The 14,671-nt window shown below is 38.0% G+C and overlaps 1 protein-coding gene across 4 annotated transcripts in view; it reads right to left on the reverse strand.

The window, feature by feature from the left end:
- The window catches only part of PCCA (propionyl-CoA carboxylase subunit alpha), a 465,712-nt gene that overhangs the window by 403,536 nt on the left and 47,505 nt on the right, over positions 1-14,671 (reverse strand). For all 4 annotated transcript variants that reach the window (XR_003094961.1, XR_003094962.1, XM_025208618.1 and 1 more), the window contains exons 4-5: positions 7,669-7,782; positions 5,741-5,794 (exon numbers count right to left, since the gene is read on the reverse strand). Coding sequence is in view for 2 of the 4 variants with exons in the window: in XM_025208618.1 (XP_025064403.1) it covers positions 5,741-5,794; positions 7,669-7,782 (168 nt within the window). In the remaining 2 variants the exon portion in view is untranslated. The remainder of the gene's footprint in view (positions 1-5,740; positions 5,795-7,668; positions 7,783-14,671) is intronic.

Here is a 14,671-nt window from a genome sequence, read left to right on the forward strand (position 1 = left end):
CAGAGAAGGGCCACTCGTATGGTTGAGGGCCTACAGACCAAGCCTTACGAGGAGAGACTAGAGAAACTGGACCTTTTCAGCCTCTGCAAGAGAAGGTTGAGAGGCGACCTTGTGGCTGCCTATAAGTTCATCACGGGGGCACAGAAGGGAATTGGTGAGGTTTTATTCACCAAGGCGCCCCCGGGGGTTACAAGAAATAATGGCCACAAGCTAGCAGAGAGCAGATTTAGATTGGACATTAGGAAGAACTTCTTCACAGTTCGAGTGGCCAGGGTCTGGAACGGGCTCCCAAGGGAGGTGGTGTTCTCCCCTACCCTGGGGGTCTTCAAGAGGAGGTTAGATGAGTATCTAGCTGGGGTCATCTAGACCCAGCACGCTTATGCAGAGGGTCGGACTCGATGATCTATTGAGGTCCCTTCCAACCCTAACATCTATGAATCTATTAACTACCCAAAATAATTTGGTATCTTCTCCAAACTTAGAGATTTCACTCTGCACTCTCTTTTTCAGGTGACTGATGAAAATGGTGAATAAAATTGGGCCCAGCACAGATCCCTGCGGGACCCTACTTTTGACTTCCCTCCATCCTGAAAAATGACCATTTGGTCCTACCCTTTGCTTCCCATCTTTTAACCAGTTCTCAGTTCACAAAATAATCTTCCCTTCAATCCCATGGCAATGCAGTTTTTTAAAAACCTTTGATGAGGGACCTTGTCAAAAGCTCTTCCAAAGACCAAATATATTATGTCAGCTGGATCCCCCTTGTCCACACACCTATAAGCACCACCAAAGAATTCCAGCAGATTTGTGAGACAGGATTCACCTACCTTAAAAATCACATTGGCTCTTCCCTAGCAGAACACATTTGTCTACGTGACTGCTGATTTTATTCTTTACTATAGATTCTACCAACTAGCCAGGGATAAAAGAAAGACTTACTGGTCTGTAGCTCTGAGAATCACCTCTGGACAGGGCGGTCCCTAGGAGGAGTGGCGAATCAGGGCAACTGCCCTGGGCCCCGCGGTCAGTGCCGCATAGGCCTTGCCACAGCCGCCACATGCCACTGCCAAGCACTGCTGGCTCCAGCCACTCACCACCCCCTCCCCCCGCTCACCACCCCCGCTCCACTGGCTCCAGCTGCTTGCCCCCCACACAGGCCGATATGCCCCAGGCCCCACACACCCCTAGGGACGGTCTGCCTCTGGAGCCCTTTTTGAAGATGGGTATTATGTTGGCAATCTGCCAGTCCTTTGGCACAGAGGCAATTTGTAATGACAGGTTACATACCATTGGCAACAGTTCTGCAATTTCACTTTTGAGGTCCTTCAGACCTCTCAGGTGGATGCCATCTGGTTCTGGGGACTTATTTGGAAACTTATATGAGGACTTATTGGAAAAAGAAATGTCATAGCTGTATCCTTAGATTTCTGTCAATCCAAACTGTTATTCAATTACTCTCCCAATAAAACTCAAGTTGATCACTTGTAGTTTATGCTTATAATTTCATATACAAATGATGACCTATTTGTGCACTGAATTAAACAGCTTCAGTTAACAGATCATTCTAAGATGTCTAAAGTTTAAAGAGTTATATAATGGAAAATGCAAATCTTCAAAGTAACATTAGAATGTAAAACAAGATTCTAAAAAACTAGACACACTTAAATGACAACAGAAATCTTATTGATTTATTCAGTTATATTTAAATGATATACCAAACCTCAAATTTCAGTGTTCATGCCGATTTTCCCTTAATATTAAAAGATCATAAGGAATCAAAAAATTATGCCTTCTAACATCTGTGAAAGGCAATACGGAATCTACAATGATATGGAATCTACTCACTTTGATACAGAAAAGATAGAATGGAAAACCTAGAGAGGTGACCATGCTCACCAAGTTTTGATGGGATCCTTTCTAAAAATGCCCCAGATATTCAGATGCAGAAAATATTTCCACTTTTAAAAGTTCTATTGTCAAAATTGAAGAGGATTTGTTTACAATCGTCATACTGATGACCCCCCACTTGGTTTCTTTGCTACCAGGAAACACAAGAACCCAAGGTAAAAAACTGGAAAACAATTTGTACAAAAACACATTTGATCAGGACATTTAAGACTACTGAATGTTACTACTCAAATCCAAGATGGAAAAAAATCAGCATGGAAAAAATTAAGCCTAGACACCAACTCAGCTTGGCTTTGGTCCCAGGCTTGAATTACTTGTTTGGCAAGGGAAGGGACATGTGGCCAGGAGCATGGGGAAGACTGTGGAGTGGGACAAGAGGTCCTGCAGCCTGCCCCCCCAGCCCCCGGCCTGCTGCATCTGCGACTGCCTCCCCTTCCCCCCTTATCTTCTGTTCCCACTCCAGGTCCTGCAGCCGTGACCCAGCCCAGCCTAGAGCTGCTGTTTCTCCCTGGCCAGTTTTCCTTTCATCTTTCTGGATCTGTGAGATATGGTTTCTGAAGTATACCCATGTGTCACGAAATAAAATTGTGTTTTATCATTAAAGCGCAAGAACAATCAATGAGAACAAAAATGAAAATCTATGCTACTACATAAACATTTAGGAGAGGGTATAATGACAGAGTTAGATTTAAATGTATTAATTACACATCAATTTCCATCCTAAATAGATTAATTGGGCTACCTCATTCCACTGAAAACTTCTGACTGGCTTTGTTTTTACAACCAGCGATTTCAATGCGATAGGATTAGGGTTTAAGAGCAACATGTAGTTTAAACAATTTATAAGCCAAACTATTATAAATCATATTAAGGCTTTGTGTAACAATGGTGTGAGAAGAACTTATAAAATAAATAGTAAAAAAAAAAAAAGTTAGCAGGTTTTTAAATCAACCAGATCTGAATGTTTCTAGATGCTGTATGCTGTCTCTGAGATATTTATGAATATCTATAAATGGGGGAAAATGTTCTTTCATTTATTCTACTTCATACTGCCAAAAGTGATCCATCTTGCCATTAAAACTATTATCTACATGAAAAAGTAACTACCACATTACTAAAAAATATGTCCAGTTTGGGATAATGACAACATTTCAAAGAGTGGCAACAGAACATAATGTAACAGTTATTCATCATGAGCAAGCGCTTCCATTGCCTTTTTATGAAAAGTGCCAACTAAAACCAGCTAACCTTTGCTGGAGTAGTCAAGTGGGCATACCGTTCACTTAAAATTAAAGCCAAGAGAAGCCCATCTACTAAGAGCTATTTTGAGCTCTGACCTACATGCATTCCTTTATGCAGTATGAACAAGTAAAACAGATAGCTACTGACTGTAAACTTGGAAACTGAAAGATTTTCATAGATTTGGTGGTCAAACCTGGTAGATGGCAAATGCCCAACTGGAGAAGGAGGAAAAGGCTCTGTGGCTTGCAGGATACAAAATTTGGGATCTTGTTTTACCATATTTACCTGAATCCAAGACCACTTAGAATTTAAGGTGACCCCCCATCCATAATTAGATTCTAGATATGGATAATTATAGATTTATTAACATTTTCCATGTCTAGAATCTAATTATTGGAGGGGCATCTTAAATTTGTCCTCTGCAGTGCTGTAGCAGGAAAGCACTGGCAAGGGGCAAGCGGTAGGGAAAGCAGAGGTAAGGGGTTTAGAAGCGGAGAAAGCAGTGGCAGGGGAGACCTGTAGAGGCAAGGGGTGAAGGGGGGAGTAGCAGTGAGGCAGGTAGCTTGGGGAACAGGCAGCCTGACCCCTACCCCTTAGCCTTCTCCACCACTTATCCCCCACTATTCTGCTGCTGCCCCTGGCTAATCCAGGTACAGTGGGGAGCTCCAGAGCCACCCTTGACTCGCTCCTGTCCCATACTGCAGAAAGCAGCTCTGCAGGTAACCCAGCTCAGCAGCACAAGGGTTCCTCCCTTCCCTGTCCAGCTCCTCTCCCCACACTTCCCCTCATCTCCTCCACCAGTTGGGAGCAGGCTGGAATGAGGAATCTATGCACTGCCACAGCTGCTCCTTGCAGCACAGGTCAGGAGTGGCTCTGGAGCTCCTTCCATTCCTGCATCAGTTAGGAGTCAGACTTCTCCAGCCAGGAGCTATCAGGGGCAGCTGTGCAGGGACTTCAGCTGAGGATTGCAGCAACAGTGCACAGAGCCACCTTCTTCGCCTGGTTCCTTGCCAGCGAGGTAAACTGGGGTAAGGAAGGAAGCGGGTGGGGAGGGGCTAGAGAGCCGTGCATAGAGTGTGTGCTGGAAGCAGAAACCTGAGCACCAATGATGATTGGAAGGATGGAATGAATCCCTGACCTGGTGAGGCCTTCTGCACACCACTCGCCACAGCTCCCAGCTGGAGTGGTCTGATACTCAGTTCTAAAGATGAGGCTTTATTTTCCCCATGATAAACAGGCAAAAATACCTTGTCTTAGAATCAAGTAAATATGGTATTTGCCTGTATCCTTTTCTAGCATGGCAGCTAAACTTACAAGTCCTGTATTCTGTATATAAATAATATTTTCTTAGGTAAAGGGATGGCATCTTATAACACTGAATAGGTCAGCAGGCAAAGCACCATGCCACAGCTGAAATCCTGAACATAAGGACTACAAATCAGGTAAAGCTAAGAGAACCAAGATCCATTTATAGCAGTGTTATCTGAGAAATCACAACTCTTCTCCATTTCTATATGTGGCTTATACCAGAGCTTCAAACTCAGGAGTATAAATTAAAACTCTGGCATGCTGGGCAGCACCGGGGGCCCTAGCACATGCAGGGCCTGCTGCAGTTGTGGCAACAGCATTGACTACAGCTGCCCCAGCTTAAGCCAATCACAGGCTGCCTGGGGGATGCCATTCTGGTGCCCTCTCTGAATCAGTATTCAGAGTACTGCTTCAACTCAACCCCCGAAGTGACACTACTGTTCAAATCTGAATAAAAGGGCACTCAAATACGGATTTTGAAATGCTAAAAAAAATATTCCTTTGCTACCTAAACATAAAAGAGTTTTGCCTTATGTTTTGCCATTCTTCATTTAGTAACAAAGTTCCATGGATGAAGCACAAATTTTCCCCTAAAAGTTTGACTCCAGTCCATTTCTCAAATAAGTCTAGATTCTGCATCACTAAAAACAGTGGGAGATCACCATTGTCTTAAATGGGTGCAAGTGAATTTCCTTCATTCTAGGTCCAAGATAAAAGCCCTTATACATATATATACACACACATACACACATATATCTTTGCGAGGACTATACACATTCCTAAGCATCTGTAGAACTAAGCGCTTGGTTGAACCATTAAAATAGATTTACTAAACCACTTAAATAAATTTTAGTCAGCTTTGTCAGATAAAAAGATGAGCTACAATAATACATTCACATGCTTAAGTATTTTTTATAAATTCAAACTTGAAATGGGGATATCTTTTTAATACATTTGTGCTTCATATATTTCACCAAATAAAAATAAAATAGAGCTGTCAATTAAGCTACTTTTGTCTCTCTCTAAAAACCACAGAATTCCTTTATTACAGAAGTGTTTTCTACATCCCACATAAAATCGGGATTTTGATTCTGCAACTTCAAATCAAAACATTTGTTTTGTTCCTTTGGAGTACATACAACTTAGAAGGGATATGAAGCAACAACATTTTCAGTCATCTACATAGGGTGATAGAGGTTTCCAGAAAAGGTGCTCTCTCAATACATTTTCCCATGCCATGCAAAAGTTTAAAAGCTAAAAGAAATTTGCCACAACAACTTACCAGACGCCTAGCAAATTCTTTGTTTTCTGAAAGAAATCCATATCCTGGGTGGACCTTTAAAAATAAAATAAAGTTTTTTAATTCAAATCTAAAAACTGGAAACTAAATATGCAGTCATAATTTAAGGCAGTAATCTGTGCGCCGATTATTTAAATTAGCTCAAGAGTTTAACTGTTCACCCGCCATTTAAATTCACTGATTTGGAAATCCCAAATCACATCTACTGACATGTAATGGACTGAAATGACCTTTCCTGAGGCAAGGATTTTTTATGAGTGATATCTTTCATTGGACCAACTGTATGGTTGGGATAGACTTAAAAAGCACTTTTGAATGCAATGCATTTTTCTTCAGGTCTTCTTCAGCTTTCTTGAAGCAGCACTTTATCTATGATTGATAAAATGTACTGATGCCTTTAGAAAAGGAAAAGATGGTCTTTGTCATGTTTCCATTTTTCCTCCTCTATGTGACATTTCTCTGATTTGACAGATTTCTACAGGGGTGTTTCAGAAAGTAACAGCAATTTTGAAATAAGACAATTTTGTGTGCGGTGATCATTTACTGGACCACGTCACTTCTCTACAAAGTTGTGTGTACAACAGGTGTGGTCAACAATGCCACCACTAGTGATCCCTGCTGCTGTGTAGTTTTCTACTCGTTGCACATAAAATACTTCTATTCTGAAATTCCTGTTACTTTCTGAAATGCCCTCATACATTTACCCTCATTCATGCTTTTTCTTGCCTTGTCTTAAAGATCCCAGAAGCTCTCCATACCAAACAAAACCTTTCCCAAGTATTAGCTATTAATAATTGTCCTAATGCCCATATTAGAGGAAGTTCTACCACTGCTAACCTTTAGGGATTCCCAATGGGAGAACATGCTCCACCACCCCTAGGGAATAAGTCATGCGCCTTGGGATCAAAAGCAGGCACACAGTGTGCTATCAGCCACTCTTTCATAAACCCATTGTAATTACAAAACACAGTGTAGGGAACAGTTTCACTTCACTGTTTTCGATTCATACAAATTCTCAACCAAAAAAAATATTGTAATAGATTAATGACTAAAGAATACACTGTTTTTATCTCCATTGCCTCTTCACAAATAGTGTAAACATCTGTCTTATGTGTTTGTAAATTCAGGACCCTTTTTGCCCCTGCAGGCACCACATTGAAGCATTTATATCAAAAGAAGTGATAATGCCGATTAAGATATTCCATGGTAATTACTGGTGTTGCCTGACTCCATCCATCACATTTTATTTAAAAATGTTTTTGTATACAGTAGCTTCAGATAATATATTTAATTCACTGGTACCATGGCAAAAAGTATTATTACAGTCAGTCACATATTTGTTCTTATATGATTCCTGTTCAACTTTGAATCTCATCCATTTAGAGGCAGGAAGAAGGCAGGAACAGCCCATATCTACCCATGTAAGCTAATGTGCATTTTGTCAGCATTATGAAACAACAAAAATAATTACTGGATGCACCATTTCCCTCTTTGCAAGTGTAATTATGTGTGTATAATTTTTTTTTAAATGATTAAAATTGAATTTCAACAAAAGTCTTTTTTAGACGCACTTTATCAAAACATTCAAAAAAAGCTGTTATGGCACAGAAAGGGTTAGTGCTCAAAACTAATTGGGATTTTTTTCCCCCAGCAAATTTGGAAATGAACTGAAGCCGCTCCCTGGTGTGAAAGCTGAATCCAGCAGCCACCTGCAGGATCAGCGACCAGCACTGCCAGATGCTACAAAGCCTTTGATTTCCAGTAGCGATTTCGGACACATTTAACTCATGTGACATGAACTAACTGGAATAGCATATTCAATCACTTTTTTTTTTTTTTAAATACAAACTCTGGCTTTTCTGCTTTCTATATATGAAACAGCTGCAGCAGATAGACTCATTCAGACTCACAGCTTGGGCCCTGGTTTTCTTAATGACTTCCATGATGGCATCCATGTTGAGGTAGCTTTTGCTGGTGGGAGCTGGGCCAACACAGACAGCTTCATCCGCCATTTTCACATGCACCTGAAGAGGCAAAATCCTGCATTAACAGATGCTCCCAGCAAAAATAATTACCATCACCCTGAAATATGCACACAAATCTGATTGTTTCAAAGATAATTTACATACCGCATCCACTTCTAAAAGGTGTGTTGAAATTGCAAGCAATTGCTGTACCAAAACTCAGTGACATTAAATCTCATTTAATTTACTCCAAGCGCAAGTCATCGTCAAGACATTTTATTATATCAATATATATTTTAAAATTGATTAAATAAATTCATGACAAATATAATTTCAATTTCTTATATTGATCATCTATATGTAAATACACAGCTCAAAACTACTTTGTTACATGTAGTCTAATATCTTAATACTTAATAACAAACATTCATGGCCAGTTCTAAGCAGGCTCCCCAGGAAGTTGGGGATAATTAGAGTGAATTGAATGAAGGGATGCAGTGAGTGTCCCTGCACAGCATCAGGTCAGCACCATGCACAAATTAAAGCCTGTGACTAAAGAGTTCAATATCACTACACGTGAACCAGAAAATCTTGAGAATTATTTAAGCAGGCTCATGTTTGATTCTTGATCTATTGTATCCTTATTCACATGTGCATATTTTTCAAATCTCAGCATTTTTAAAGTCAATGTATAACTAACTATACAAAAGTCCAAGAAAGTTTTCCAACATATTCATAAGAAAAAATTTTAAATCCCAATTTTGAGGGCATTTAAAATGTATTTACTACATCACACTCAGAAGGCAGTTTAAAAAATGTAATGAAGGGAATCTTCACTTTGGTTTGTGAGGACAAATGCAATTTTTAACCACATTTACTATTTTAAAACAACTTGTATTTTGATAAACTTTTCTCATTTAATTGTAATTTGCCAAGAGAATAATAGATTAAAAACAACACTTAAAAATGTAGTATCTATATTAACATATCAGTATAATTAGTTCAAATGTAACCCGCTTGAAAGTCTCTTTCTTTCTATTATTTTCATCTCTAATTGAACAAACTTCCGCTAACTTCCAGATTATTTTTCTCACAGTTATCAAAGTTATTGTGATTTTTATTACAATAAACAATGACCATTAAACTACATGAAAATGCATAGTTTACACTACTTTCAATTAAATAATTTCTCTGCCTTGCTCTTTAACAAGATGTTTTATACTATAAAGGAGAGTATGAGGGATGTTAATTCTCATTTTAACATGTACAACTGGTTTTTAATGTAACCTTGTGTGTACTACCAAATTATTCAAGGAAAAAGGGAAGTAGAAAATGTATATACAAAAATATATGAAATGAGAAAACAGAAGCAAGAAAGTGAAAAAACATTTTAACTGCAAAATATTTTACCCTAGAAGCAAATATTCAAGTGAATATGATGAAAACATCAACTGCAGAAGCATAATTCTCTACTACAAGAGGGGTGCAAAATTTTTGAGTTTTGTATCCCATTCTTGCCATACTTAAATGTTTGAAAAATTAAGCCATTATTAATACCTAGAATCGGGGAGTTACTTAATCTTCTACCCGTCTTTAAGTACGTTAAACAGTCCCACTATAGCCAATGAAGCTATTCAGATGCTTAATATTAGGCATATTGTTCTAAATTCCAGGAATGCACATCATTATTTCCTGGAATCTTTACATTTAAATTTCACATATTATGCCAACATCTACCTGTACAGTAAAACCTTAACTACTGGCTTGCATTTGAAAGCTTGTCTATCTTGATCCAAAATACACAGTTGGCCCAATAAAAGATATCACCCTAAGAAATCCTTGCCTCTCGCATAATTTCTGGGCCATCAAGACTATAACATCACTCTCATACTACCATAGTTTAACACACACACGACACTTCTGCAGAAAGATATTTTACCTTCTAATCACGTGTACATCTTCTGCTTTCTGGTTACTCCTATTCTCCTTGTCCACATCTTCCCTAATTGCTGGCATCTTCCCAATTCCTTGTTCACAGTTCTGCCTCTACTCTATTCCACAGCCAGAAAGCAAAACTGACAGCATCTTTATCAGTTTCACTTTGAGAGGCCAAATCAGACTGCTTACATGCTATCTCTGGCAAGAGTGCCAGGGGTTTCTGACTTCAGTAGCAGCATCAGTGGTTACTAATCCCTGTTCAACTTTTGCAAAAAGAGGGCACAGACAAACATATTTTACTGCTTTAAAAGGGGAAGAGGAGCTGCTGCTGTTACATCTCCATGATCCTGGGTCAATACAAGTCAGCTAAATTGTCCTAACTTTGACCCTAAATATATCAAAGTTCAAGTCCAAGCAGTTTTGCTTCTGTATCACTACAGAATCATGCAAACATGACAGCTGCATTGTAACAGCTGTGTTTGGTTTCCTTGGATAGCAATGCAACTGGTACATCTGTCTATGCCCAAACTATTTTCTGACCCATGTCATCCAGTTTAAAGATCAGTTTAAGGGTCTCCTCTGTATGCATACCCTGCCACACTGTATTTCACCAATTACGTATCTCACAGTAGGGTTCACAAAGAGTATTCTTATGTACTGTACCACAAACATATGAAGTGATTTATAGAACATTATAGAGAAATACAATGTTAGCTACCCCAATATTTTTCCTATTACAATACCATCATTTTCACCTATCATTGCAGAAGCACCCTTTGAGTTTCTACAAAAATGCAAGTAGTAAGATGCCAGAAATTCTGCAAGCTGCCTTCTCTATATATTACACAGCACACATAACAGGGTTTTTAGAATTTTGAGAAATCCAGTAAATCTCCCTCTCTGAAAGCACAGCAAATTTCCATGATCTCTGAAATTCTAGTTCCATTAATCTTCCAGTTTAAAAAAAAAAAAAAAATTTCAAACCTAAGCGGTTTGAAACTTATCCATATCTTGTTCTAAGCTAACCTTTGCAAAAGGGATTTTTGCCCTTTGTCTCTAAACGGAAAAAGTGGGTCTTAAAATACTGAAATTCTTCAGATTCTGATAACTGTCAAAACATCAGAACCTCAGTTCTGATCTCAGGTCTGACCATGAGCTACAACAAAGACTGGAAGGGATAGTAAAGACGAAGAGGGAACTCCCCTGGGTGTGAGGGAGGGGACCTGGAGTGGGAGTGGATAGGGAAGGAAGGAGATACAGGGGGCATAAATTATTCTTTTCTTTTATGGAGATATTGAATGGAGTTTGTTTGGGATGCAAGATTAGGTTGGGCAGGGGAGTGATGTTCTCCTTTGTCAGAGGCAGTGGTGCAGGAAAGGTTGGGATGGAAAGCTTTTAACTGTCATGGAAGTTGGGGTACAAGTTTATTTTGTTCAACCTTCTTATTTAATATTTTTCTCTGTTTCTATATTTTTGTCTTTTACTGTAAGCCACCTTGAGCATTTATTGGGAAGGGCAGCATATAAATTAAATGAATAAATAGTGATGTGCTTAGACTGCTTCTGCTGTGTACTTTAGCCATGTTAGACAACTTGTTTTCAAAAGTATTTATTTTAAATAGTTACAGGGTTCCAAGATGCCAGTGAATGAATACATGAAAATTACAAACAAGGGACATGCCTTGGTGATCTCACACACGCATGCAAACTGTTAACTTCTGTGAAAATGGGCATAAATTTCATAAAGACTAGAAATTTAATGTAGTGCCTGAAATAAGAAATACAAGGTTCTTCAAAAAACACAACTAACAGACCCACTGATATACAACTTCACGCGTTAGAGACAACTCAGAAATTAAAAGGTAAAATCTAGCAACAGATGCATCAGGTTAGTTTCTGATACTCTTGGGAATTTGTAAATCAATCAATAGATAGTATTTGTCCACATCATTATTTCCTCCTTAACCCTGCATCAACCACAATGCATCCTGGGTCATATTCTTTATTTAATCACCAGTCCAATCAAAGAAATAGTTAAAATATGCTTAAATATGTATTCTAATGTTTTCTGAATGAGGTGTGCAACTGAACAAAAACACCCTACGCAAAACTTGAGGGGCATATAGCACATCCCATGGCATAAGAAAAGGGATGTTATATTCTATTTAAGTAACTGCAAATCACCCAAATTGTGCCATGTCAAGCTGTTTTGGCTATATCATATAGATTCTGAGGCATAGTTCTGCATATATCACGCTAACACAAAAACACAGCAATACACATTGTTCAAGTATATAGTGTTGCTAAGCTTAAGGATAAGATAATAAACAGCAGAGATGGAGCATGGATCCATAGACTCACTGTGCATATACTAAATATTTTATTTCTTATCTATACATATACTCTACTTGTCCATTTGTTTAGCTCTCACAGTTTCAGGTTTATACTTCTGAGACTACAAATGGAAATTCTCCCACATTCAACAATATTTTTCTCAAACAAAAATCTTAAGTCTCTAGAAACAAGAGCTTTTCAAAATATATATATGGCTAAAACAGACATGTGCCACTCAACAATCAATTAAATTAAGGTATTTTATTGTATAGACTTGGATAAAAAAGGATTTAAAACTTATATTTTAAACTTCTAGCTAATTCAAAGTTTTTACTAGTAGAAAAAATGTAGATGTTGGAAGCATGTCATGGCCCCTTACTGACCTATGGAATTCTGGCCACATCCTCAGAAGTAACCAATATTGGACATATCTTGTCTTTCCAGGTAAGAACTTGCACTAACAGCCAAGTGAAGTCATAAGATGTTTAGAACCTGGACAAACCACTGAAATTAAAGGATCCATTCTATCATTTAATAAAATGCACAGCATAAGTCATCAAAAAAAGGTAATACTATCAGATTGAAAGTGCTATAAATACTGTTCAGAACGAAAATGTTCTCAGGAAGAAGAGTTCCTACTTTTAATAAATTTAGGAGTCCCATCCAACTTCTGACCAAGATGTGAGGTAAACAGTTGACCTATAAGCAGCACAACCTGTGAAAAAAATTCTCTTTTCAATCAGGAGTGTTGCCAGATAAATGAATAACCTTTTGCAGAAAGGTCAAAAACCTGTGTTAGCAAGAACAGAACAAAGTGACACTGAATAGATTGTGGTAAATTAGGTTAAAAAAAATCCATGCTGAAATATCTGGCATATAGCATCTAATGTTGTCATAGCTAGAGGATTAGTACCATATACAGTTAAACAATCAGTGTTACTGTATTTGGTGTCGCTGTGTTCTCATGTCCAGCTAGATCATACCAAATACAAACTTAATCAATAATCCCATTGAATTGCCTGGTTATTTTCTACCTTTTAGAATTGGGACAGGTTACAGGACCATTTAACCTTGCAGAAAAAAAAGTAGTCCTAGTCACCATTAAGTCATTTATATATTCCAAATGACTCGTTTTATATAATCTAGAAAAAAGAAAAATATTTTTTAAAAATCATCTCCCTGGTAATTTACATCAGACACGTAAGGCTGTAACTATTCACTGATTATAAAGGCCTACATTTTTTCCCCCATACAGACTATATTAATTTGTGTGATATGACACAAAAAATTACCGTCATTTTCCTTAGAATAATTCCCATCTATGCAGTTCAAAACTGAAAACTCTTGTGAAAAAAAGATGAGAAAGGGGAAAAACATGCAAATGATCACTTAATACAAAGTGCAACTACATAGTTTTCACACAATTTGTGACAGATGTCAGTTATTCATGTATAATTTCCTAATTAAAAATGCAGACGCCTGTGCACACGTGCATGTATGCACACACACACACACACACACACACCCATCAGAAGATAAATGTCTGGGATTCCCAAGTGCCCCAATTTTTCAGACTAGGTCACCCTTTGTATCTGCAGGTCTTCATACACAGAATTTAATACTGCCTCAGGACACATTTTTTCCCCCCATTCCTATCCATTTTCAGGATTCTGTACATCACTAGTGTATTTTATATTTACATAGCTAGTCAATCTTTGCCAGATCTGAGAAGTAATGAAAAATCAATCAGGAGAACACTTATTTTGATGCCAGATAGGACCTTGAGGGCTGCTTAGACAAAGAAACCTAATCAAACAAGTCATACTCTTTTTTAGCACAAATCAATATTATGCACTAGAACAACATCCGTTCATGTAAGTGGATTCATTCAGCTGACCCAAACTGCATAATACAGCTCAGCAAGACAAACTACAATTAACTCAGTCCATAAAATGAGGCTAACAAGTAAAGTCTTTGTAGGGTTCCTCAAAAATAAACAAATAAAGAAACAAAAAATCCACAGGCCTACACTAAGTCTGCCGATGGAAAAGTCTTAAATTTAAAAAAAATAATAAAATAAAATAAATTAATTAAAAAAAAAAATCAACTAAATGCAAGAGGTTTGAATTTACTACTTTACATCTTTCATGTGTTTCCAAAAATAGCATGAAGCTTCTAATGGCATCTCTGAAGTACACACACACAAACACAGATAATAAAATCAATCTATGCACATAGTAATTGTGCGGCATTGTATTGCCTTTGAAGTCCTACCCATCAAGATAAATGCCATAATTGTGTGCTGATATTTAACCCCAATGTAAAATAATGGAAGAATTTTTAAACTGTGAGAACAGCAGAACTGTTAAAGCCAACTAGCATATCACACAATTTCCAAATTTATTTTTATTCAGCATTTCAAAAACCTAAATAAAATTTGTTTGTGTGCATATAAACAGTCACCATGAACAGACCTCACTACAAGCCTATTTCAACAGATATAACATCTAAGCTGTTGGCCCAAAAATAAAGTTATGCAAATAACTTTAGAGAAATTTTGCCAGGACCCACTTGTGCAAGCACTTTGATTCACGGTATTTGTATATAGAAATGCTACCTTCAAAGCCCCAGCTCCAATCCCTCCCTCGCTGTGGGGGCGTTGATCTGCCCGCCCCCCC

This window comes from Alligator sinensis, unplaced genomic scaffold (assembly GCF_000455745.1).
Source record: "Alligator sinensis unplaced genomic scaffold, ASM45574v1 scaffold744_1, whole genome shotgun sequence".
Lineage (NCBI taxonomy): Eukaryota > Metazoa > Chordata > Crocodylia > Alligatoridae > Alligator > Alligator sinensis.